This window comes from Rhinolophus sinicus, chromosome 1 (genome assembly GCF_057876585.1).
Source record: "Rhinolophus sinicus isolate RSI-liver-muscle chromosome 1, RSI-T2T, whole genome shotgun sequence".
Lineage (NCBI taxonomy): Eukaryota > Metazoa > Chordata > Mammalia > Chiroptera > Rhinolophidae > Rhinolophus > Rhinolophus sinicus.
In genome coordinates this window covers 63,815,648-63,842,960 of record NC_142501.1, presented here as the reverse complement: position 1 = coordinate 63,842,960, position 27,313 = coordinate 63,815,648, and the positions used below count along the sequence as shown (strand labels likewise).

The window sequence follows — 27,313 nt, the reverse complement described above, 5'->3', positions numbered from 1 at the left end:
GTACCAGAATACAGACAATTCCTTGTATTCTTTCTGTTTTCCAAATTCTCTTAAGACATATGTCACTTTCCTAGGAAACATATATATTTAAAATGCTGCCCCAGATGATGGCTGTACACAGCGAAGCAAGTGGCTCAGAAAGAGTAGGAGGAGGCTTTATGAAGGGAGATGGTAGCATCTGTCCACTTGATCACAGCTCTCTACTAATCTAGAATCCATAAACCAGGAAGCTAAGTTGTTTTCTTATAGTTGTTTTAGCGAAACAAAGGAAAGTCTAAAGGTTAACTTAAACACACACCTTCGTAAGTAATCTCTTAGCTCACTCATATTCAGGAGCCCACTATTCTGCCACGTTCTCAGCAGGTCATATAGGCCACCACCCAACCCAGTGACTAGATCAGGGGCCATGAAACTTCCTGGGCTGTTTCCCTGGTTCAAGTGACCAAGGTGGGGGGGGAAGTTGAAGAGGAAAGAGAAAGGGAAGGGGAGTCTCACAACAGTGTCCAGATAGAAAACGGCACAACAGCTACAACAATGAGAATCTTTATGCATATATCTTTGTAATCAATACAGTTCTTTAGAACAACAAGAGAGACAAAAAAGGGAATACAGTATTCCAAACAGTTACAGCCCATAGGTCGATATTACAAACTAGGGTTAGATCATCTGGAGGCTTCTGTGAGAGGACGGAGGGGCAGAGACAACAGGAGTCGATTCCCGCTACGAGTGCTGACAGGGTACAGACATATCTAAAGAGAAAGAAACCGCTACTTGGTAAGTACTTCTGGTGCTTGCAGACAAGTGTCCAATACATAGGGAAGACAATCAGTTCGTACTGGGCTTTGTACATGCTGTGCGGTAGAGGCGCCTGCAGATTTCTTCATTTTCTAAAGTAGGCAAGGCTTATAAATATTGACCAATTCAAAACCGGAAGCAATTACACGGTATAATGCATGCACATTATTGGTACAGAGAGGGCTTTAACAGGAATCTGCTGGTTTTTAAAGGTATTCATTCAACAAATAGTCATCCCAAAGCATGTGCCATCTCATCCATCCCTTTCTCAAGACCACCAGCCCGGGGAACTGGGTATGGCAAGTGCTGCGAACACTGAGAAAGTTGGTGGACAGCCGTGGCGCCGTCCTAAGGACTGCCTTCAGTGGCCTCCACCTCTTACCCACCTCCCCAGACTCGACTCAGACAGTCGGGAGCAGGGAGCTGACTCAAGAGAGGAAAGAACAATTCTCTATTCAAGTCAGACATCCCTCCAGGGGAACAAGACTGTCTGTGACTCATTTGGGAAGGGGAAGGAGAGAATATGAGGTGGAATCCTTCTTATCTATAAAGTTTAGCAGATGGGAGACAGTCGTGTTATGTGCTTAACTTTAGGAAAAGCAGTGGGTCTCAGTCCCCAGGTCTGCCGAGTAAGCCCGACTCTCCACCTCCAGCCTTCCCAAGACACAGGCTGTGGGTGCGGTTGCTTTTTAAGAAGCTACATGCTAACGTCCGATGGCACAGAATTCAAGACCGAAACTGCAACATCTTATTAGTCATGTGTTCCATTTTCAGTTCCTTTGGGTATAAAAATATCACAAGAGGGATACAATGACTTCTCTCACTGTGCATGTCATTCTCGTGCTTTCTATTCCAAAAAGCCCACACACAACCTCATTGTTTTATGATAAAAACGAATTCCTCTCATCGTAAAAGCCCTGTCTACAACTACAGCTTTGGTTTCAGAATTAGCAACCTGATGAGCTCAAACTCATGCTGACCACAGGAACCACGTGCCCGCAAGCCCAGCCAAGGTCTTCCAGACACAAGGATGAGGATGCGGAGCCTGTTCTTCTCATAACGGTGGGAGAAGGGGATTAAGGAGGGAGCCTTCTGCTTTGCCACGTGACAGCTGCATGCAGCATTTGTACAATGAACTGCCTTTTGGTAAAAAGGCTAGAGCTGGTTTTGCGAAACACCATCACAGGACTCTGTAAGGTCTGGGGACAGGTCCTTTGAGCCAGGAGGGACTGCAGTGAATGGCTTCCCAGGCTTGGTTTCTAGAACCGACGTAGCCAATGCATCTTTGTACAAGGAGCATTAAACCCGCCTATTGCAGGGGAGGAAACATGGATGGCTAAGTTGAGTCCTGGCAGCATTTACTTTGAGTATCTGAAGTGCTACTTCCCCTCTCTGTGGCTGAGGTCCCATCTGCATAGTGGAGATAACAGGCCTGTCTCTGTCTGACCTGCTGGGATGGGGGGACAGAGGGGGTGAGAAGTGAGTGAGCAAGAGCTAGAAAGCACTGGGGCCTTCTCCAGTAAAAGGCAGTGTTCAGGTAACAAAGTATTCAATCAAAAAAAGCACAACTTCAAGTAACAGAGCTGCAGGTGCTGTGTCCTGGCTTTTGAGCACAGGCCTCGCCACTTCTGCCATAGAGAGCTGGGAGGTAAATGAGCTGCATGTCCAGCCCACCGAGCCATCCCACCACTGAGAACCAAAACACCCATTAAGAGGAGAAAATGAACCTTGGGGAAAGCTTACTGGAATTAGCAAGCTGTTCAGAGCAGTTGCTGAGTGCATATCCCATTTGTGTTCTCTGCGTAAGATCTTCAAGTGGGTGATCAACCTAAATTTCAACAGACAAAGGTTTTCTTCATTTTGCAGGTAGAAATAGAAAAGGGAAGGAAAGGCTACCTAGATTTTTCTCCTGCACTTTAGCATGAGACTAAAAAACAATTTTGAGTCTGGCTGAAAGAAACTACTGAAGGAAAATTCACACACACACATTCCTCGATAGGGCATGAAGAGGGAAGTCAGGAGTTTTTTGCAACTAAGAAACTTATTCTTTTTACAGTTTCTGTTCTAGCAAGCTAGTGTGTGCATGCTTGACTATTACTAACACCCAGAGGACTAGAAGAATTGAGGGAGGGTGGGGGGGTGTCACAGGGACCCTGAAGGGCCTCAGAACAGGAGGAAGTTAATAGTCTAGATACATAATCTTTTCTAAACAGCTCACAATGGAAAAACTTGAAAAACTTCACACTTTAAAACCATAATATTTATTTTGCCACAAGAATCCACTGTATCAGTTATCAGTGGTTGGGAAAACATCCCTAATCTAGTTCCCATTATAAAACTTTCAGTTCCAATTTTTACAGACTGTCGCTCGTCTCTGAGCCTATCCATTAGTTCTCACTGGACAACTGAAACTCTGTTTGGAGCCATGCAGCCAGAACCCTTATACCACCACGGAGAGGTGAACGCAGACACGCAGGCGCTGGGAGATGTCATCGTTTCTTAGTGCTACTGTTTCCACCACCGGATTTGCTGAAGCTCCTGCTCATGTGAGGAAAGTGCACGGTTGGGGTTCTTTCTGTAGGACCATATAGCCCCAAATTCCTGGCAGTGGCTGACTTCCGCAGTGGCTTGACGCTGGGAAAGGGGCTAAAGATGGGAGTTTTCAGGTGGCCACCTGGAGGCGGTTTGCTGGTGGTTTTGTTTTCTCCAGGTGCTTCAAGCGGCTCCTGGAAGTACCGCTGACAGGGCGGGTGCACCTTGGGCTCAGTTTCAGCAGCAGTATCCTTTCGGTCCAGTTCCAAGGTTTCTAACTTCACCTGGACTGTAGACACATCGGTGTCTCCAAACACCGGCTCCGGAGACTGCCCTTCGATTGTCCTCCCCACGCTGCCTTGGCAGCTGCCACCTTCTCTTTGAGCTGTGGCTACACAACTGGAAGAAAAGGCCTCTGCCGCCCCCAGGTTGTTAGTCTTGCTGCCCTCATTCTGCTCCTCTATCAGCCCAATGGTGTCCCCACAGGCCAGCTGACTCTTGGTCCTCGTCATGTTCTTTTTGTGGACTCGGATGTGAGTTCGCCATGGAGAGTTGAGCTTCGTCTTAAGGTCTTCATAGGGGACGGGAGATATTTTGCCTCCTGTGTGACCAGGGATGTGGATGACGGCATTTTTGGCAGCTCTGTTTGACATTTTCATCTTCTTTCCTAAAAGAAGGTGATTTATAACTGGAGAGTTGTTTATCTGAGACGGCAGAATGCTGGTCACTGGCCCTTTGTCTGAAAGAAACATTGCAAGGTTGTGTGAAATGTACCACAGAGAAACGCATCCACCATGGACCAGGAGTCACGTAGAGATTGTCCCCATACCACTTCCCACATGTGCCCCAGGTACTGACAGAGTCATGTGACTGAAGGCAGCAGAAACTGAATTTAACCAGAGAGCTTGGGCTACCTATTCCCTCCTCTTCAAAATGGACACAAGAGGCTAAGGATGGAAAAAGGAACGGAGACGCTGACCCCGAGTGACTAATTAGAGTCCGAATGTTTTTCACGGGGAGCTTTTGTCTCTGACCAGCAACCTCAGAGATCTTCTATCCACAAAATCTTTGAAGATAGTTTCAACTAATAAGTCAAACACTGGGACCCTATGGATTATCAGCTGCCAGTTTCTGAGAGGTAGGGAAAGAACACATTGCACATTATGGAGTGAGAGACAGCAGAATGAGAGAAGTGATAATAAGGTGGTAAAATGCGGTGAAATCACAGCTATTCAACGCCTGGTCCTTGGTATGAAAACCCATAGTGTTCTCAATGGACTGTGAAAGCAAGTTGGAAACTGGAAATCATCCAAAGCTTGTTCTCCTGGGAGGCTCGCTGATGGCATTACGTCCTCCTCCTGTGGCTATGACTGGGCCCCCGTTCCTGATGAATTTTAGACAAACATGGCCCCAGGGCTGACAGCAGCAGGCAGGAGTAAGGAGAAGGTCCTGCCACCCTTCCTTCTATGCTCCTCTGGCTACTGTCACCTGCTTCTGGTCACACCCCAATCTTCAATAAAAACGTTAACAACTGTCTCCTCTTCACCCTGTATCTTACTACGTCTTTCAGTGACTTTACTGTCTGACTGACCCCTCCTCATAGTTCCCAACCTCCCCAGGTCCACCCTAAACTTTATCACCCAGGTTGACCTGACAAGGAAGATACTTAACTCTGACAGCCTCCCCTTTGATGCTTCTAGCTCTCAGTCTCTCTATCGAACTCTACCTGGCGCTGAGCCAGAGAGACTTCGGTTCCTGGTCGCTCATCTTCTCCTAACTTCCTGTCTCTCTGTGGCCCAGTGACGCCCCCATCTGTCAGATGCATGGCTGATCAATTGGACCCCGGTCTCACCAACACCCACCCATTCCAGGCCTCCCTCTCCCTTTGTCACAAACGCCTGGCAAAACCCCAACCCCCCATCCACAATTCACATTCTCTTTTCCAAAAGGGACCTCACAGCTAAAGGCTCCTATGGGGGAAAAAAATCACAGTGATGTGGACTGGTAGCTGTTCAAATTCATTACTTCCTATTGTGTAGGGTCCTCAATGCTGTTGAACAATTTTGTCCTTTCACTCTCCCACTCCTGTCAACAGCCTCTCCAAATCTTTATTACTCTCTTTAAGCTCCCACCCAACCCCCAACTTACTCCCAAGCAAACAACCTTTCCTCCAATTCCTCCATGAAAACAGAGGCTATTCTGTCCTCCCTAACCTAGGAAGTTGGTCCCTCAACCACAATCCCTACCACCTTCCTTTAAGTCTCAGAAGCTGAGGTCTTTGGCCTCTAGCTGAAGTTCAATCTCTCCACCGCTGCTGCTACTCCTGTCCTATACCATCCCCTCTCAAACCTTTCTACTCAGTGATCCCCCCCCCAGCAGCACAGCATCTCCTAACAGCTTGTTGGCAATGCAGACTCTCAGCCCCACCCCAAACCTACTCAAACACAGCCTTCATTTTAACAGATCCCCAAGTGATCCCTCGGCCCACTCAAGTTTGGGAAGCAATGCTCTGGAACTTCGCCTCTGAGTGACAATCTCTCCCTAAAAAGAACCAAATAAACCATGATCTAGAGTAGGAGTTGGCAAACTTTTCCTGTAAAGGGCCAGGGCCAGATTATAAATATTTTCGCCATCGTAACGCCAATCAGTCCTAGACAATATGTAAACAACGATCATGCCTGTATGCCAATAAAATTTTATTTTTACAAAAGCAGGCAGCAAACAGGATTTGGCCTAAAGAATATTGTTTGCTGACCCCGACTAGAATGTAAGGCACTGAGCTTACTTAGTACCCAGTGGCGATTGTTCACCATCCACCCAAAGGTTTGTAAGGTACAGTTAAAAAAAAGAAATATACAAAGACTTGGAACACAGGTATCCTAGCCCTCACCTGATCGATCACTCACTATAGCTGTATAATCATGGACAATTGCTAAGCCTTCCTGAATCATCACTTCCTCATCTTTTAAAAAGATGTAAGAATATCTGTCCTTGACTTCCTCATAGATTTGTTCAAAGGACAAAATGAGCACATGCATGGGCCAATGGTTTTCAAAATTAAAGTGCTGTCGTTGCTGGTTGTAGTGCTTGTGGGAGTGCTTTCTTCATGACTCTGGATAAAGGAAGAATCTTCAAGAAGTTGCTTACTCCTCCCTGCGAAGTGGGAGGTAAATTCAGTTTTTGTGCAAGATCAGTCACATGCTCACAAGTCTCTTAGAAACACGTCAGATACACGGGTGTTTTAGTTCATTCCGGAGAGGCATCATTTCCTTTCGGATTTCACTTAGAACAAGACAAACCGATTCCCAGATCAGCATATAGTGAACAGTAAAGCAGACAGTTCACTGGGATTTTTGGAATTAACAAAGAAAAAGAAGAAAGAAGCTTAACAATCCTTGGAAAAGAAGAACGAAGCTTAACAATCCTTAACAACTGCAGCCTCCTTAGCAGATTCCCAAGACACTACTAATCCGTCGGCGAGGCGTACTGATAGCTTTTTCCTTTTTCTCTGATCACATCTGTTATATTACTACCGAAATGACTAGTGGATAGCGTAATTTACCAGTGCACACATCACTAACTTCTATTTTCAAATGCCTGAAATTTAGGAGGCAATAGCTGCAAGATGTCTCGAGTCCAAGGATTGCTTGGCTTTGCAACATTAGAATCATTTGTAAACCCCTCCCCACAAGCACACAAAGGAAACATGTGTTTAATACCATCAATTGCCTGGTCCTTGGGACCTAAAAAGAATCCGTGGTCTTTTTCTTCTTTAGAGCCTGATAAAATAAAATTAAAAAATAAGGTGCTAAACACGCTGTTATCTCATGCCAGCTGTGTGGGTGGCTGCTGAGCTACAGTGAGTAGTAATTCCGAGGCCATCCTAGGAATATTTGTTCTTCCTTTCACAAGCTGACAGAGAGTTGAAACTGATTGAAACAAAGAATCACATTACCTGCTCTGATATACACCTGATGAACTTGCTGCTGCTGCTTCTTTTTAATCCGAGAATACTGCCGCTTCAGCGCGTTGATGTCTGTGGTCATGCGTTCCATCATCATACTGTTAAACGCTGCGTGATACTCACTTCGACACGAATTGATGGCTCCTGGACTCAGCTCTGCAATGTTACTTGATCTCAGGCTCTGCTCTTCGTTTGGTTCTGTACTCGAGGGAAGAGAGACAAGAAGATGGTGGGGCCCGTGGAGGAGAACAAAGCTAAAGGGGAACTGATGACACTATAACCGGTGAAGTATCTTCACCTCCAGAATATTCTAAACCACAAAAAACATACAACTAGAATTTGCACTGTGCTTGTTTCAGTTTGGTCCTGAAAATATTTCTGCAGTTTCTTATTAGCCGAATTGTGGGTGTGAAGTGAGCTGTGTGGGTTCGTTGTTTGATTTTATTACTACTTTGTTCATTATTTCCAGATAAAAGTCATTGTTATTTTCTAAAACTCCCTTAGAAAAATATAAGCCCAGATGTCTAAAGTCTTTGCAGAGATTTCCATATAACTGCCTGAGGATTTATAGGGGAATGATAGCTTGTAGAGTTTAATCAGTCATTAAAAGTGAGTGTTTAAGTTAAAAATAGCAACGTATTCTATAACATGATCAAGACTTCATATGGTTTTTCTTCATTTAGCAACCAATTCCTAATCATCTATTATGTGTATTATGTCTGATGTGATTTCTGTTCCTGTGACACCTACGACTCTCAGATTTGTCCCTTAAGTAAAACTGAGGTTACATCTAAGAGAGAGAGAAACAAGTAGTGTATGAGAGGACACGCACACATGACACAGGCAAAGGGGGACAGAGCAAGGCTTCCCTAGCACCATGTGGATCAGCTAAAAGAAAAAGACTAATTTCAGCTATCCTAATATTTGCTAAAAGTGTTCTTCAGATGAAGGCTGAACAATCTGATACATTTACTTCCTTTTTTTACTGAAAACAGTTCTGTAAGGAGGAAATTAAAAGGGCACCTGTTAATCTGAACTTAAAACCAACAAGAAGATAAAACTTAGGAGAAAGTGATCATGTCTTTTCGAGCACATAATTAATTGCACAGAAAGGAAAACAGGGAAAACATGGAACATAGACCCAAACTATAGAAATACAGATTCAAAAATTTTAGAGTTGAAATACATATTGATCCCCTGGTTAGAAACCAAAAGCTGAAATCTAGGCAACAAAAGAGAAGGCAGAAGGCATTATGAACTCAACAGGGCTCTTGTTGAGTTCACATTTTTAAAAGCCTTTTGAAAGAATGAAAGGAGAGTATATACCAAGGACATACCCACAAAACAGTGTGAACCCGAACCATTAAGCAGGTTAAAATTCAAAACAAGCTAAGGCTTGGGGAAAATACTCAAAACCACCAGTACCAAAAATGACAAAAAAAAAAAAAAAAAAAAGATGATGATGATTTCTAAGCAAGAACGAAAACAAGAAGATAGTCCCACAACTTTGAGAAGATGGTATAAAGTTAGCAGATGACTAAAAGAATGCAAAGGTACCTAACATCTATTGTTTCTATCCCCCTTTAGCAGGAGAATGGTCTTCACATTAGAAGTAGAATAAGTATCCTAAAGGAAGAGCTGCCACTCAAGATGGGAAAGAACATAGTGAGAGAACCACGAGCTACTTCAGAAGAGTTTACTATCGATAATGTCTAAACCACAGGAAGTCTATTCTGCACAAGGAAAAAAAGCAAATGGAGAAGGGAATTTGTAGGATATTAAAAGTTCTGAAAGTCATATCTTATAAGAAATGCCTGAAGAAATTCTGAACTTGTGCCCTAGAGAAAGCTTTGGAGAACATGATGGCTGTCCTGAAACATTTGAAGAGACATCCAGTAGAAGAGGAAATGGACTTGTTTTGTTTTGTTCCAAAGAGAAAAACTATTAACAGAACTGGTAGGTGGATGTTATCTCTTTGCAACTACAAACCATGGGTGAAGTGGAGGGATCTAAAGTGGAGGGATGTGACAATGAGTTTCTTATCTCTCAAATTCAAGTAGAGACTACCATAATGTTTTAGTTTCAGAGGGTATTTCTATAGTGGAAGAGAAGCCATCTAGAACGAATTCAATTAAACTCAAAAAGAATGTAGTAAGCATGTACTATATTCTAGGCTCTATGTCTATGCTAAGGAACTGAGCATCCAAAGTTGAATCAGATGAGTGGGAGGCAAAAGTTACTATAAAAAAAATTATATATACATAATGCATGCAACACATATCACAGAGAGATCCTACTAAATGATAAAGTAACAGAGAAGATACTTTTAATAAAGACCTTTAATGGTGGTAACCAGTTCAGGAAACAACAGGCATTGATAGGACACAATAATAATGCCCCATGTGTCGTAAACAAGTACACTGTTATAATCTAAATAAAGAACCACATTGTTACCTTTAATTTGCTTTTGGTACTTCTGCAGTTCAGGCGCCAGGAGCCCACTGAAAGGTCCAAGGCACCCCACTGCATTAGCAATGGCATCTTCATCATCTGGGTCATTTTCTTCATCACTGTCTCTGACCTTACCATGTCGTCTTGGAAAACATAAAAGAAGAAAATGAAATATTCAAAGAGAATAGTGGTATTTTTAAAAAGTAATACAGTCACATGGTTTAAATGTGATATGTATAATATTTATGTACATAAAAAGTCTCTCTCCCATCCCAGTCCAGCTTCTGCCCAGTTCTTATCCCATCTAATGCCCACAGGTGACCACGGTTACTAGCTTCTTATGTATTCTTCAGTTTCTTTATGATGGATAAGCAAATATGATGGGATAGTCTCACTTTTCTCCTGTTTTTTGCATAAATATTAATGTACAATATATATACTCTTCTGCATCCTGCTTTTATTCAACTAAGAAATCTTTCCATAGTCATACAAACAGCTTCCTCGTCCTTTTTTAACAGCTGCATTGTACTGTATGTATGTAACTCATGTTATAGAACCAGGTGCTAACGATGTACACTTGAGTGGTTTGCAATATTACACTATATGATAAACAAAGCTGCAATAAGTAACCTTATATATACTGTGTTTCACATGTGTACAAATATATTTGTGGGGTAATTCATAAAGGTAGAATTGCTGGGTCAAAGGATATATGCATTAGTAATTTTGGCAAATACTGTCAACTTGCCTACCACAAATCCTGTAGTAATTAATCTCTCACCAGCAATGTGTGTCTGTTACTCTATAGACTTATCAAGAATACACATCAACCTTTTGAATTTTTGTCCATCTGATAGATTAAAAAAAAAGAATCTCAATGTAATTACAAGGTAAATTTCTCTTACTATAAGTGATACTGCCTTTTATGTAAACTACCTGCTCCCATCCTTTCATCATTTTTCAGTCGGGTGGTCATTTTTTATTAATTTCTAGGAACTTTATATATGAGAGATATCAGTAACAAATATTTTTCCTCAAATATTTTTTGTCTGCTTATGGAGATTCTGTTTTGTTTTTAGTTGTGCATAAAATTATTTTTAAAGTACTTAATTTTTTTCCTTTTTTAATTTATTTTTTCATTTTGAGTCAGTTACTAAGGTCTTCCCAATTCCAAAAAACTAAAACCATTCTTCCATATTTTCTTTTGTGAATTTTATTATTTCACTTTTCCATTTAACTCTCATCTATATGGAATTTATCCTGGTGTATGATATGAAGCATGATGCTAACTTTATTTCTTTCCAGATTAGGTCTCATTGGCCTAGCACCATTGACTAAATAGTATATCTTTTCACTACTGATTTTATTTACCAAGTTTTCATATACTAAGATCCTGTATATACGTTTGTCAGTTTTTGGTCTTTACAGTATTTTAAATTAGCTCGTTTGTCTCTTCATGCACCATTTTTATACTATTTTAATTATTGGATTTTTTTTTAATATTTGATATTTTTAAATAAGTTGTGGGATTTCTAAATATCCCTTCAGTTTATGTTTTAATCTTCCTTGGAAAGTACACTTTTTAAAAATCTCTCTCTTGAATTTACATCAAAACCTTTGGGAAAAAGACATTCAGATTTTAAGTACCAAACTACCTTGAATATATTCCTAGGGCTTAACAACTATTAAGTTAAAATAATAAATTAAGGTATTAAGTCTTCTATTATGAAAACAACAAGACTAAAAAAAAAAAAGACCTTACCCAGAAACCGAGGTGGGTTTAACTGTAGCTGGGAATGGTGTAATGTTGTATGTGTATTTTTCCCTCAACTCTGCCAATTGTGGGAAAGGAAATGGAGCCATAGAATAGACAGTCTGAAAAACAAAAACACAAAATACCAAGCCTGAAATGGGGACATTAAATAACTCTTATCAATCCTGAAAAAGACATTATGATTTAAGTGTGAAAAGGTAAATACTGTTTCTTACACAGGAAGTGGAAAGGTCCTATTTCAATATCCGCTTTACAGAAAGACAAACGAATACTAATACCACAGGGAATTCTCAAATCAACCCAGCTGCAACCAGGTATGCCAGCTGGTGAACACAGGTGAACAGGTAGGGCAGTCTGACTTCCTTCTGCGTGTTTCCAGGATGTGTTAATTCAGAAATCCACAGCGTCCTTACATCTTTAATAAGGAACCCATCAGTGTTCTTCATATGTAGTGCTAGTTGTTCAAAGCTTTCTTTAATGAATTTTATAGACATTTAATGTCAGTCTGTTGGATAAAATTAAATCTAGTGGATGATCTTGTGACCACCTTTTCAAATATCTGTGAATGAGTTCTAGGTGAAAATTGTTAGCTGTTATTTTTCAAGAAAAAAGAAAAAGTGATGGTGTAAAGCGTAGGCTGTTAAAAATCTATAAATAAAAATGAGAAAAGCACCTGTGCTTCCTCCAGACTTTCAAAGTTATATATCATTCTATTAGCAGGCGGAAAGTAATCTTATTTGCTTTCTTGATTTTATTAAAATTTAATTGCTCCAAAAATTTAATTATTTTTAATATATTATTTAAAATAATATAATTAGTTTAAATAATTTTATTATTTCTTCAACCCTTAAGGCTCTTATTCACCAGAAAAATGTATGTTAATCACACTAACTTTCATTTCTCCCAGGAAGCTGTTCAAATATCCTGCAATTTTCTAGGAAAATATTTTAACGTGGCATCTTTCATTTCAGCGGAATTTTTTCTGAAGGCTTAGAGGAGACATCTAATATCTGCCTGGGGAGGAAGAGGCTCTGAGGTGCTTCATTGTGCCGCTATTTCACTTCACAGCTCAGAGCCGCCACTGTGACAGCCCACCACCATCTTTATTCTAATCAGCATGTATATCTGACCGGCCCCGAACTTCATGGTATCCACTTCTATCTTACTGTACCATCCCAGGATTCCAAACAAGAAAGTGTTGGCTAAAATGCCTTCCGTTTGATTCTCCATTGCTTATTATGCAAAGCTACATACCTCATAGGGACCACAAAAGTCACCTCTAAACTGTCTTATCTCATACGCTACAGACTTAATTATACCCAAAAGGCTGAGAAGCAGTACAAATGCATTAATAGTGAACTGTTCCCCCATGGAAAGAAGCAGAAGGCATTTTGTGGTTTCCACTAGTCTAGTGTGTGAGATTGGCCAGTTCTCAACCTCTCTGGGCCTCCTTTTCCTCACCTGAAAAGTGAACAGCATGAAACTCAGGACTGTCATTACCTCAGAGAGGAGAGGAGATGAGAGGAAGGGAGAGGGGGAAGAGAAAGAGGAGAGGAGGGGAGGGGAGGGGAGGGGAGGGGAGGGGAGGGGAGGGGAGGGGAGGGGAGGGGAGGGGAGGGGAGGGGAGGGGAGGGGAGGAGAGGGTGAGATCACAGAGAAGCATATGAGGGTGTTCAATTGTGTTGGTAATGTTTTATTTATTAAGTTGGGTGTGATGGGCATGTAAGTTTCATTATATCATTTTTAATACATTCTGAATGCCTGAAATATTTCATATAATTTCATTAATAACATCATCAGAATGAACTGTCACATTCTTCAATCCCACAAAGGTTGCCAACAGCTCATTATGCGAAAAGTGCCTCACTGCCAGCACAGAATTCTTTCCTCCTTGCTTTTATGATCTGTCTTATCTCTATATGCCCTTTTGAGGGAAATGGAGAGATGTGAAATCCTCTCCTCAGCACCCCAGATTTAGGTCCAGAGCACGAACCTCCGCTTGGGCCTCGGGGCGGGGGGGGGTGGGCAGCTTAGCCTCTCACCAAATGTGGTCCCACTGCTGGGCCAAGAGTCAGCCTGCCTCTCACACCTGGGACCTTTCTTACTTAACAAGTTAGACACTTGGTTCAGACTTAAGAAACCCATGCCATTTGGATTCAAGCTTAAAAGATGAAATTATTAACACTAGGAATTTCAAAATTCCTTCCAAATGAAGTAAGATGTCTCACTGAAGACAATTAATGGGTAACTAGCTGGAGATTCACTTGTGTTTTATTTTTGTCAGCTTTATAGAAAGTGATCAGAAAATTCCCCTGTCCACCCTCATGAAGCAAGTTTACAAGAAAAGAATGGGAAGTACATTCCTACTTCTCCCATCCTGCCTCAGGGTAGATAGCCTGGGTACTTAGCAAGCTCCTTCAAGGTCCATTTGGCTAAAGACTTCTGACCAAAAAGAAAATTGTCTCCATTGAGCTTTCATTTCTTATTTCTGCTCTTCCTTTCTCTATTGTTTACCATTTAGTCCTTCAAAGAAGAAATCAGTGTTCCTGAAACAAATGCTTACGATACTTCTTCGCATCACGCACTTATTTGAAGGTCTCACGTATCTGAAGGTATGTTTATCCCATGAACATTAAGTCTCCCTGGCATATCACCACAGCGCCAAGGTACCTGAGAAGTTCATTTTCAACTTTGTAAGTTAGGGATTTGCAACCTACTCCAAGAAAGAAATTTTACTCATCATCTTAAAGCCAAAATATGGTACATTAATAGAATCTTAGGGTTAGGAAAGAATTTAAACATAATTTAGTTCAACCTCCTTCCCAAGCAGGAGTTCCCTCTAAACCATCTCCAACAGATGGTCATAAAGGTGCTACTTAAACACTTCCAGCACGTTCTATTTTGCAGGGCAGATGGTTTCGATTTTTGACAGCACTAATTAATCAAACATTATCCTTCTATTGAATAAGCATCCACATCCTTATAATTTCCACCCCATCACAGATGGAAAAGAGTGAACAGTCCAAGGGCAGGTCCCGCCTTGTGACACAGGAAACAAGGAAACAAGCACCTTGGGTTCAGTTTTTCTAAGCACCTATGAACCCTTCTAATAATCACATCTAACTAACTTTTTTTTATATTGCTGCCAAAGAATTATGAGAGACTCCATGAAAAATCTGACTGAAATCTATGTATACAATCTTTTTCTAATACTATCATTTTTTTTAAAATAGCCATTGCTAATAATAAAAAAAAAAGTGATGTGATTTACAAGGGGGAGAAAAACAGATTATTTTGTGTCTGGTACTCAGAATTGAAAGAAATGGGGAAGACCAAACAGGGAGAATCCTTTCATCTCTTTAGCTCAAAAACAAAAAACTTGACATGCAGTCCACATTTTTCATCTGGAGCCATTTCAGGTTTGCTGACAGATTTAAGGTCCACCATAATTGGATCACAGCCATTATATTAATTTTTTTTTAAAGGGTGAATATAGGAAAGAGAGTGGCTTGAAATGGCATTCAGCATTTCTCTCCTTAATATTCTGTGATGCCAGGGGAAAACCAACACATCTATTTACTATTCTAACTACCAACACACACTCACATAGACATTTATATTTAGATACTGCTGAAAAGGAATTATACATTTTTTTCATTATTGACATGCTTTTATGAGAAACATGAAAACATAAGTTGTATAAAATTAAGCTCAGTTTATCTTCAGCCAGATGTTTTCTTTGGCAGGAGAAATGCTACAAAGATGGAATCTAATCAATCAAGCCATAGCCCACATTTTTCCCTCTAGGATTCTCTTATAGCAGAGTAATGAGGTGGTTCTCTTTTCTCCTAATACCTAAGGTTGGAAATTCCTAGAGGATAATGATGGCAGGTGTATCTCAACATATCTCTCATTCATTCTGGCAATGTTTGAACTTTAAATGAAATAAAATGTTGCCTTATTCTTCTAGAGAGGATTTCGGCTTTTAGAAAGATATGTTTTGAATAAGGTGAAAGCAGTGTGTTGGGTGGTGGGGAAAAATCACTAGGCCAGGAGTCGGGGACTTGGTTCCAGTCCTCGACTGCCACTAGACCACCTAAGAAACTGGCAAGATGCTTGCTCTTGAAGTCTTAGTTTCTTCTCTGTAAAGTGACAGCATTACATAGGTTAGGTTAGTTGATCTTTAAGCTTTTTTTTTAAACCAGAGTTTCTCTAAGTGTTGTTTAAAAGCTGTCTGCCTCAGAACCACCCATGGACCAAACGCCTGCATTTTAATGCACTCCCGAGATGTTTCTTCTACACAGTCAAGTTTAAAAACCACTGCCTCAAGTTCTAATGTTCCATGATTCTGTGCGTTCATCAAGCAACCAGATGTATTCTTAGCACTACATTGGGTGTTATGAAGATACAGAATAATAAGAGGTTCCTCCCATGTTTCCCCAAAAATAAGACCCAGTCTCATATTAATTTTTGCTCCAAAAGACACATCAGAGCATATTTTCAGGGGATGTCTTATTTTTTCATGTATAACAACCTACATTTATTCAAATACAGTCATGTCATCTTCTTCTAGAACATCGTCATAACATACTAAACGTGCCCATCTAACTGACGATTTTAACTGGGGCTTATTTTTGGGGTAGGTCTTCTTTTTGGTGAAACACGATATCATTAAGGAACTTGATACTTCAGTAGAGAAATAAGATTAACATATTTGAAAAAATACCAACAATATAAAATAATCTGTAATTAGCATTTAATCAATTGTTGAAAATTTTTTAAGTACTGAAGGAGCACCGGAGATGTCATCAGTGAGGCCTGAGATAACAGAAGCTGTGTGGGGATGGGGAAGAAACGGATTGACTAGGAGCCAGACGGGTGGGTGGGATGTTCACAGACAGTGTCAGAGGGAACGTCAAGCCCTCTCCCAGGACGCGCATAGACTAAGAGGAGGGCGGGGACAGAGCTCCTATGACCAGTGCAGTCGGTGCTGGTTGTGACGTAATGAGAAATACCTTTGGACAGGTAAGAAACAGGGTGGCCAAAGCGAACCTCCAATGCAACCTGTCTGAAAATAAATTTAACCTTCCCCACAAACTCACCCTCTTCTTCCTCAGCCAGAAACAGTCAGGTTGCCCTTGTCTCCTCTGGTTCTTTCTCCCTGATGCCATCTCCATTTTCTGTGACCAAGTCCTGCCAATTTCACCTTCTAAGGATTGTCTCTGTTCCATTCCTGTTTCTACCCTTCACTGCCTCCTCACCGCTCTCAGACCTGACCACTTCAAGTCCACCTATCACAGACCTGCCCATGTAGTCGATATAAGAAACCACGCAGAGCACTTAACTCCGCTCCTTAAAAGCTTTCAGGTTGGGGGCAGCTGGATGGCTCAGTTGGTTAGAGCACAAGCTCTGAACAACAGGGTTGCCAGTTCAATTCCCACATGGGCCAGTGAGCTGCGGCCTCCACAACTAGATTGAAGACAACAAGCTTCTGGAGAGGCAGCCGGATAGCTCAGTTGATTAAAGCACAAGCTCTCAAGAACAAGGTTGCCGGTTCGATTCCCACATAGGATGCTGGGCTGCGCCCCCTGCAACTAAGGATTGTAAACGGCAACTGGACTTGGAGCTGAGATGTGTCCTCCACAACAAGACTGAAGGACAACAACTTGGATCTGAGGGGCTCTGGAGAAAGACACTCTCCTCCAATATTCCCCAATAAAATTAAAAGAAAAAAATGATTAAAAAAAAAATCCTTCTGAAATGTTTAAAAAAAAAGCTTTCAGGTCCACAGCTCCACAGCTGGTCTTTTTTCCCTTTCCCAAGGCTCCAAAGAAGCCCTATAACTCCAGCAAGCATATTTCACATGACCTAAAAGATCACATCCAAGTTCCTTGCCATGGGTTGTGGTCTTCCATACCCATCCCGGATACCAAATTTCTTGTAGTTTCCTTCACACACCATAAAGGTTTCCACGGCCATGGCTTTGCTCATGCTGCCCTCTCTACCAGGAATTCCCTCGCTGTTCTGTACCACTGCCTGCAACACACACACACACACACCCCCTGGCATGTGTGTGCACCTGTGTCTGTGTGCACACATGTGTGCAAACACATGTACACACACACTCACACACACAGAGCCTGACCAACTACTATCCGTCTTCAAAGGTAAAATCAGACATGAATTCCCTCAAGGAAGACTTCTGACATATAGAGATATTAAATAAATATTTGTAGAAGTTAATACAGGGCCTAGGAAACTAAACTGAAGCATTTTATTTACTCTAGTTAATAACAAGGAAGCACTGAAGGTCTCATGAAAAACAGTGAAATGGCCAAACAGTAAGTGTGGACTGTTACCCTGGCAGCAAAATGCTGACTGTATTAGAGCAGAGGGAACTGGAAGGAGAGTCATTATCTATGAATGTTGTTTAATTTGGCAGTCGTTTATTGAAAAAGAGAAGGCAGAAAATGAATCACAGACTCAAAAGATGTTTGCTCAGTGAACTGCTACCTGTATCGAGCACTTCTAGAAACAGGCCAAGTGATACATGAGCAAATCATAGTCTCTGTCCTCAAGGAACTTAAAATACCACTGAGGAAATAAGAGTCTCAGCACACGGTAGAGACGAATGCTCACCAGAGAGGTACAAAGAAAACGTTGTGGTGATTCAAAGAAATGGGAGTTTATTTTAGTTGAGACTATCAGAGAATGTTTCATAAAGGAAATGACAGTTGCACTAGAACTTCCATAAGGAGGCAGGTCTTAAACATGTGAAGGCAGAAGAGAAAGACTGAGCAGAAAGAGCAAAGGTACAGAGGAGGCATCTCCCCAGACATCTCTGGGAACATGGAAGGTAGTTTGACTTGACTAGAAGAGGTCAAGGATACAAAAGGGAGGAAGAGGAAGTACGGCTGCAAAGAGAAGTTTACAAGTTAACACAGAGAGTCAAGAGCACTGGGTGGTAAGCAGAGAAATCCACGCTCTGCTCTGTAGGCAGTGAGGAGCCATTGAAGTTTCAAGAGTGAGGGAGAAGGGATGATATGTCAGAATCCTGCTTTAGGCATATGAATCGGACAGTTCTGTAGGGTTGAAAGGACCGCATCTATGGAAAATGCCAAGTATGGACCTGGCACACAGAGCAGCACAATAAAAGGCACTCCCCTCCAAGTGAGAATGAGTGATGAAGCAACAGCGATGTGAGAGGAGGTGAAATCGAGCACAGATGTCGGGATCAGATAGAACACATCCTCCTCTGAGGTACACAGGAAGGAATAAAGAAGAGACGAGGGGCTGGCCTGGTGGCTCAGGCGGTTGGAGCTCCATGCTCCTAACTCCAAAGGCTGCCAGTTCGATTGCCACATGGGCCAGTGGGCTCCCAACCTCAAGGTTGCTGGTTCAACTCCTCGAGTCCCGCAAGGGATGTTCGGCTCTGCCCACTGCAACTAAGATTGAACCTGGCACCTTGAGCTGAGCTGCCACTGAGCTCCCAGATGGCTGTTTGTTGGAGCGAGTCCTGTCAAACACAAGGTTGCCAGTTAGATTCCGCGACTCCCGCAAGGGATGGTGGGCTGCGCCCCCCTGCAACTAGCAATGGCAACTGGACCTGGAGCTGAGCTGTGGCCTCCACAACTAAGACTGAAAGGACAACAACTTGACTTGGAAAAAAGTCCTGGAAGTACACACTGTTCCCCAATAAAGTCCTGTTCCCCTTCCCCAATAAAATCTTAAAAAAAAAAAAAAAAAAAAAAAGAAGAAGAAGAAGAGATGAGAATACAAAGACCAGTTGAAATAAAAGATATGAATGTTCAGGGACGTTACCTCAAGTGGTTGACATTCTCAATAAATTGGGTAACCGTCTGCTAAATGTAAGGGATTCTGAGAAGGAGCTGCGGGTGTGGGGAAATGAGCAGAGGAATGGAAGCCCCACACTTCTTAAGCCCGAAATTTGGGGCTGACTATTTGTTTTCTAACCTGCTGACTGGGCACCAGCCCACAATAATGACCTCAGGCATGGAATCCAACATAAAGGTAAATGCTGAAACCAAGAAAAAGAAGAGAGAAATGACAGAGAAGGAATGAACAAAGGCCCAAGGACAACCTTGGAAAGACCCACAGTTGCTCAGTGGGCAGGAAGAAGAAGAACCGGGAAGAGAAGTCAGAAGCATGAGAGGAGAATGAAGACAATTACGTTATAGAACCTAATGAAAGAGAGAGTGTTAACATATTTGCTCTTTTCTGTATTCACTGTAGAGTTCAGTGACTTGGTAAATATAATATTGAGATAAACATGCTAGAAAATAACAAAAGCCTTCAAGCCATTCATATTGAAATTTATGATTCATATATAACATGAGTTGGAAATGTGGGCAAAACAAATCAAAATGCTGATTAGAATTGCCTTTTTATCCTCAATAATTCCTCCCCCAAAATAATTATTTCACCCCACAAGTCTCCCCTTAAGAAAGCTAAGAATCAGATTCAGAATAAGCATCTGGTGATTTGGAGGGTTTTTTTTCAGTTTTTTTTTAAATTTCCTTTTGTATTGCACCTCATGATTCTTTTTTTTTTCTTTTTTTTTTATTAGTTTCAGATGCAACCAAAATGCCCATCAGTAGATGACTGGATTAAGAAACTATGGTACATTTACACAATGGAGTATTACGCAGCCATAAAGAAGAAGGAAATATTACCATTTGCAACAACATGGATGGACCTCATGATTCTTAAGCAACACAATTTGAATGAAAGTCACAACAAATATCCATTATTCGTTTCTTCCTTCCTCTCGTCACATAGTTAAGATTCTTATCAAGTTATCTATAGACTCTCGGTCAATTGAAAAACTCAATCTGAGGGCTGACCAAATACTTTTCCCAAGACCGCTACCCCAGCACGGCTTGATCCCATGGTACCCGGGGTGCCCGGAGCCAGGCAGGGCTGTGCTGCCCACTCACCTGCATGAGTTCATGGCTTTCCAGAAGATCGTCCTGCAGCATCTCCTGGGTAAGGCGCCCCATGGTGCTGTAGAATTCGTCTGCTGTTTCACAGCATTCTATATGCCTGGGTGAAGAAAGGACAAACAAGGAATTCGTATTGGATGCTCATACTGTGGATTGGGTATGTGCTGCAGGTACAACCAGATATGTTGCTTCTTGCCATCAAATCAATCAAGTTAGCAATCAACAAAAATCAAACTCCTAGGACACACTCACAGCACAGCCTGCTGTATGTGGAGAAAAGATAAAAAATACCAATGGCACCTTAGAGGAGCTTATTACAGGATGAGTTCCCATCTTCCCTACACTGCTCCCCAACCTGACAGTCCCACCGGTGGAAACTTTATTGCTTCTACATGACACATTTTACACACCAGAATACCCACCACTGATCAGAAATCACAACCATGAAATTGGATATGAAGAACAATTATCCCCAGTAGGGAATCTGTTGCTCTTAATCTACAAACTGTGGTATCACTGATAGACTGAAACCAAACCCCAGTAGAAGTAAAAGATGAGAAATACAAGAACATTATCTGCATATTTCATCAGTCCACAGGATGTTTTCACAGGCAGAATTTTTTCAGTTCTTTTCAGGGCACTGCTGCTAGTTGGAGATTACACCCTGCTTCTTGCATTTGGTTCTACATGTAAATAAAGACTCTGCCACCTGGCAACCTGTGAGGTAGGATAGACTTTAATCCTTCTTTCATCTACTATGACGTCCTTTGTGTAGTAGGATGAGTCTATTTGCCCACCAACCACAAGAGATGTACTTTGACATATACTAATATTGGGAGATTTCAATAGAGCCATCCCCCAACAACTATGATGATGGAAAAACTTCAGGCTTTGAAGTGCTACTGAAATCCAATTACGACAATCACGTAACTAAATAAATGAAATAAGTTGTTGAGATGTTATTACAAAAATACAGAGCAGCATGTGGGCATAAACAGAAAAGTGGTTAGGTTTACCCTGGAGGGTGGGGGGATGAGGAAGAGAAATAATGCTTCAGATGAGTTTTGAAAAATATTCTCCATATTGACAAGGAGGAAAATGCATTCCAAAGGCGTGGCTGCAGGGGACAGCAGGACCTACCCAGGGATCTGCAAGTAGCTCCACATGACCAGAGCGGGGAGACAGCACGGCCAGAGGGAGTCAGTGACAGCTAAGGGTAGAAAGCTGCTGAGAGAGGACCACAAAGGCCTCACCTGCCAGCTGAGCCCCTTTAGGGCAAGAGTCACGGAAAGGCTCTTAATAAGGAGTGTGGGAACAGATTTGCCCTTGGCAAGGTTGGACTGGCGGTGGCATGGCAAGTGTGGATACGATGGGGAGACCAAGGAAACTACACCAAGAGGAGCCAGGCATGAGATAATGAGGGAGCGAGCCAAAGCTGTAGGGTCAGAGGAGAAAGGACACGAAAGAGATGCCAGTGAAGGTGAGATGATGGTCTACAACTTACAAATTCTAAAAGGACCCTTGGTGTGAGTGAGAGGAAGAAATTCCAAGTTGCAGAAGCAAGGTGAAAGAAGAGGTTCCATGGATAACCATATGGAAGGCACATATGTTACTCAGATATACATAAACTGGAGATTCTATATATGCTGTTTATGATTTTTCCAATGGAAAGTTTGTGGGGAAGGTTATAGGCACTGGAGTCAGAAAGATCCAGGATTAAGTCCCAGCTCTGCCACTCATTATCTGTGTGACCTTGAACTTGTTAATTAATCTTCCTGGGGTAGTTTTCTCACTTGAAAAGACATGGAGAATAACCCTACCTACTCCACAGGTTTATAGGGAGACTCGAATGAGATAATATGTTTAAACTACCTAAAATAATGACAAACTATAGGTACTTAATGGTGTATGTTGGTTGCCTTCCCTTTCATTTGACAAGTTGCATACTCAAAACATGTAGAATTATAATGACCAAAGACTCTGAAACATTTAAAATTCTACCGGTCTGATTCATATATCCCTGAATTGCATAAACAGTAGTCATTTATTAGTAGTAGATTCACATTATTAAAAGCACAAATTTTAGAGGCAGAATATCTGGGCCTTCTACTTTTTAATGGGGTTACTTTGGGCAATTTACTTACCTTCTCTGTACCTCAGTTCTCACACCTGTAAAATGGGGATGAAAACAGGACCCGCCTCATAGGATGATGGTGATTAGTAAACGTGTTAATTTTACATCTGAAGTGCTTAGAACAATGTCTGTCCATTGCAAGCACTCAATGAATATTGGATTTTAAGCATAGCTCTTATTATTTCAACAGTGTGACCTCCCTGGGATGACCATACAAATAAATTCTGATCCTACAGATAATGGGTAGATGGGAATAAAACCAGAATCGCCCCTTTTCCTCCTGCCACATAATTAAGAAGTAACACAAAGAGGACTATAATTGAGTCTGCATACAGGAAAGTGCTTTACTAATTTAATCCTATAAACTAGTTAATCAGTAACTGGACTATTACACACAGAGAAACTATCAAAGCTCAAAAAGCGTACAAGATGTAGAGATGGTTGGAAATACATGACTACAAAAAGAGGTCAACATTGGGAAAAAATGAAAAAGATAAGTAAATAGCACACAAAATCCCCCACAGATGAATTTGCTTGCCTAACTGAAAAGCAATGTATCATAAAACAAAGGCACAGGAGCTAGGTGATCTTTTAAAATACTTGCACACAATAACGATTTTGTTTTAATTCCTGAATTGGTAGTTGATGGATCTCTCTTGCAAAACACAAAAAATGCTGCAAGTCTCCTAGGAAACAACTTATCATAAACAAAAAGGCTACTTAAAAGGTTTTTAAAACAAAACACTGGCAGTAATTTATTAGTTTTCTGACATGTTGTCTATTATGGGTATGCATTCAAGTCATTTATAGCTCTAGGAAAGAAACCATTAAAAACGTCTCCATATCTTAAGTTAACAGTGACAATTTTATCCTAATATTTCTTCCATTTCCCAAAGTGTAGAATTTTAATGTAACACTCATAATACTTGTATATTCGTGATAGGTGAAAATACCCTAGTTTATTCATCCCTGCTACTAGCAAAGAATGTAAGTAAAATCTGGGGCGGCCCTTGGCTCAGTTGGTTAGAGTGCAGAGCTCATAACACCAAGGTCGCCAATTTGATTCCCACATGGGCCAGTGAGCTGCACCCTCCACAACTAGATTGAAAACAATGACCTGATTTGGAGCTGATGGGTCCTGGAAAAACACAATGTTCCCCCCAAATTTTTTTTAAAAGCAATACATTAAAAATAATAATAATAATAAGTAAAATCTATTTGGTAATGTATTCGGTTTTAATATATTTCCACATAAAATTCATTCTTGATGAAAGGAAAGAAGCTCCATACAGTCTATTGCCTATGTACCAAGCACCATGCTAGATACCTTATACATATTATCTCATAAATTTGATCATAGCCCTGAAAGGGAGAACAAAATAAATACTAAAGATTCAAACATAATCCAAATTGTGATATTAGCCAACAAAATCCTCCTACTCCTTTCCAGACCTTCTAGTTCCTCTTTCATTTAAGTCCCTCTCCCTCTTCCCAATGAGTGTCCAGAGAGCTGTTAACAAAAAGTAAACCAGCCAGGACACTAGCACTGAGAAGGAGGGGGAGAATTAGAGGCCTGAAATAGCCTACCCCTCCTCTAAAATACTAGATTCCATCTGCCCCCAACAATCAAGAATGAGCTCGCTGAGATTTCAGAAAGCGAAAGCAATTGCACAAAGTTCACAATTTTCTCTTTTCCTCACACTTAAATAGCGATGCTTTCCATGTTAGAGCACACAAATTGCTCAAGGCCCCAACACAACAGAACAGAACGGAAGGTGGAAATCACTTACTCTCCCAATTTTGCCCAGATAGCCAGCGACACCCTTAGGATGATTTCCGAACCTTCAAAGAAGACCGAATCCCAAATCTTTAAAACGGTATGGTTAGGGAGGCACGTAGCGAAGAGTGTGAGAAACCACTGCATCGTGAAGACATTCGTAAGTGGGGGCTCATATCCACCTGAAATAAAACAAACACTACATTTCTTCAGAACTGACAAATTTCAAGTTATAAAAATATTCTCAGTCTTTCATGTCCACTCAAATGTTACCCATTTATTGGTTGATTTGTTTATATCACTAAATTCTGGTTCTTTCTTTTTCCTTCCTTTTTCTAAAAGAACATAGGTGTGTTTAATAGAAATCTCAATAATATGAACTTTACGAATTCTTTATGGTATTTCAAAAATCTTAACCTAAAATTGAATTTAGTTCTACAATTTGTGAGATGCTGAAAATTAAGGAGAATGTTTTCCTCACCAAAACAGGATGAAAGGAAAGGATTTTAGTCTCTTGAAAGCAAAAGCCAATTTTCAAAATCTCATTAAGCCCATCTTTATTCAAATGCTGCTGATAAAAATAAAATTTCTCATTAGGAATTACTTGTCTACTTCTTAAATTATACATAATTCAGAGAACTTACAACGGAATTAAGCTAGAAATCAATTACAGAAAGATAGCTAGAAAAGCCCAAAATATTTAGAGATTAAACAACATGAAATTGTAAAATATTTTGAACTATACACAGCTTTAAAGATCCGGGATCCAGCTCACTTTGAAGTATTAGAACTCACTAAAAAACATAGTATTCTCTCCCATTTCCAGTGATGGCATATGTATGTATTTTAATGAAATATAAAAATCTAGATATGTGGACTGATCCTTCCTCCAAATTACAGTGAGAATGTGCATTTGGCCAAGCATAAGCAAAAAGAGATCTGTTCTCCTGCACTTATTTTCATCCTTCTTACCTATGAACAAAGGGATTATCTTTGTTCAGAGACTAGAATCTGAGGTCACCCCTTGTAGGCAAATCCAGGGCATTTGGGAAAAAAACATGGAGCCGATAAAGCATGACTGACTGTGGGACAGGCAAGGTTGCTCTATCTGGAAGCTTTATGAAATCCACAAGTGCACAATTATACTGCACCAACTAAATGAAAAGATGATTCAAATGACTTAGTAAGAAATGGTTAGAGATACCAGGTGTCGCTAAAATTTCCAATATATTTTAATCACAGATTAGGTCCTCAAAATCCTTTAATATTTTCTCAGATTTAAATGTGTGGGTCAGTAACTGGCAACCATTTACAGGAAACACAACAAACTTCTGAGTCTTCTTTCTGGTACTCTGAACAGCAGGGAAGTGCAAGCAGTGGGTATAGTTACAGCACTAGCTCAGGTCCTTCGGAAAGCTGCACGATGCCTGCTGGGTAGTGGCGATTCTCAGAGCTGCTTGCAGCGCTGTCTTCACTGCTGCCCTACTTAACCCTTCCTTCAGGGTTCAGATTCTACCTGGAGGCTCAGAAGAGCCCTTCTCCAGCAAGAACTGGCCCATTCATCTCAAGTAAATCTATATATCCTCAGCAAGAGTAAATAGAAGGGACATTAAACATTTCAATCCAAAGGACTGCTTTCATCTCCTACAACTTTATGAAAATACATATCGCACTCTCCCATAACCTCAATGGTTCAGGAAAAACCACAGTCTGTGCTCAATTATACTTGTAGCTCCGTTTTGAAGACTGCCTATAGGTTCGGTGCCAGCTTAGAACAGTGTAACTAAACAGTAAAACATGTATACCATTCTTCATCTAGAGGTCAATATATCACTTTAGTTATTGATCTGGTACTAGTGAAGTATCAGGTGTTTGAATGACTTCCTAACCATGACCAGTTAGACATTCAATATGTTTTGATTTTCAGTTTTGAGTTTGTTCTCTAGAAATCTATTTCATTATATCAAACTCGCATCAACAGAAATACCTAAAAACATGTATTTCCATTCAAGGTTTAGGCTCATATGTACAGTGGAATCAGAGAAGTAAAATGTTTTCAAAGGTATAATAGCATTGAATCATCACTACCTCCACTCTCCTTGTTTGCTGTTCTCTGAAGAATATCCAGGTGCTGAGATAATTCAGGAAGCTTCAGTCTCAAGAGGTCTCTGAAGACGGCCATATCCACAGACAATGCCTGGAGATTATTGACAAAATAGCTTTCAGGAAGTACCTTATCAATAAGGTAAATCATAATCTGAAAAAAAAAGATAAAGAACAAGATTGCTTCATAAAAATCAGTATCCTAACGTGTCCTAAATAGAAAAAACATATTCCAATGGATAAAATATAGTTAGCCAAAGCACGCTATCCTATAAATGTGTCAGTACCAAAATGTTCTGGATTTTCAAGGCTCATCTCCAATCTGGGTAAAGAGTGGGTGGTATAATTATCTCAGCAACTCATGATTAGCTAAGTAACTCATCAAAGTACCTCAGACCCAAAGTCTGCTGCTGTCTAAAATTTCTAGATGGACAGCTAGACCTGAGTCTACCCCATAAGTAGCTGGGATTAAACAACCCTCAGCCTCACTTTGAGAAGTGACAGAGCACAAGCTTCATCAGGAAGTGAAGCTTGTGGCCAGCAGGAATCTTAATGCTGGCTCCTTCGTGTCAGCCCTACCATGAAAACCAAGAGCTGGCCTGTCATAAAACACCCTCACTGAAGCTGGTCTCGAAATTCACTTACCATCAACCTAGATTATTAGAACAATTGATGTTGGCTTTTTGTCCACTTTCCTCTCCTGGGAGAATGTAACAAGGTTTTATTTGAACAAATGGCACTTTTAAAATCTGGGTTTCTTTCATAAGATTGTCCCATAAATTCTTCAAGTTACTATTTTCATTCTGACTTTTCTACTTGT

General features: G+C 40.9%; 1 protein-coding gene across 6 annotated transcripts in view; it reads right to left on the bottom strand.

Annotated features, from left to right (window-relative positions):
* Positions 1 to 527: 527 nt before the first annotated feature.
* Positions 528 to 27,313, bottom strand: part of TBC1D30 (TBC1 domain family member 30) — a 66,355-nt gene continuing 39,569 nt past the window's right edge. For 3 of the 6 annotated variants that reach the window (XM_019732452.3, XM_019732454.3, XM_074325459.2), the window contains 7 exons: positions 26,479 to 26,647; positions 24,404 to 24,572; positions 20,474 to 20,579; positions 11,505 to 11,617; positions 9,746 to 9,885; positions 7,283 to 7,489; positions 528 to 4,066 (listed from right to left, as the gene is read on the bottom strand). In XM_019732452.3, coding sequence (XP_019588011.3) covers positions 3,285 to 4,066; positions 7,283 to 7,489; positions 9,746 to 9,885; positions 11,505 to 11,617; positions 20,474 to 20,579; positions 24,404 to 24,572; positions 26,479 to 26,647 — 1,686 coding nt within the window. In that variant the 3' untranslated portion in view covers positions 528 to 3,284. Of the gene's footprint in view, positions 4,067 to 7,046; positions 7,107 to 7,282; positions 7,490 to 9,745; positions 9,886 to 11,504; positions 11,618 to 20,473; positions 20,580 to 24,403; positions 24,573 to 26,478; positions 26,648 to 27,313 lie in introns of all 6 variants that reach the window. The other 3 variants (XM_019732450.3, XM_019732453.3, XM_074325458.2) reach the window with 2 other exon arrangements.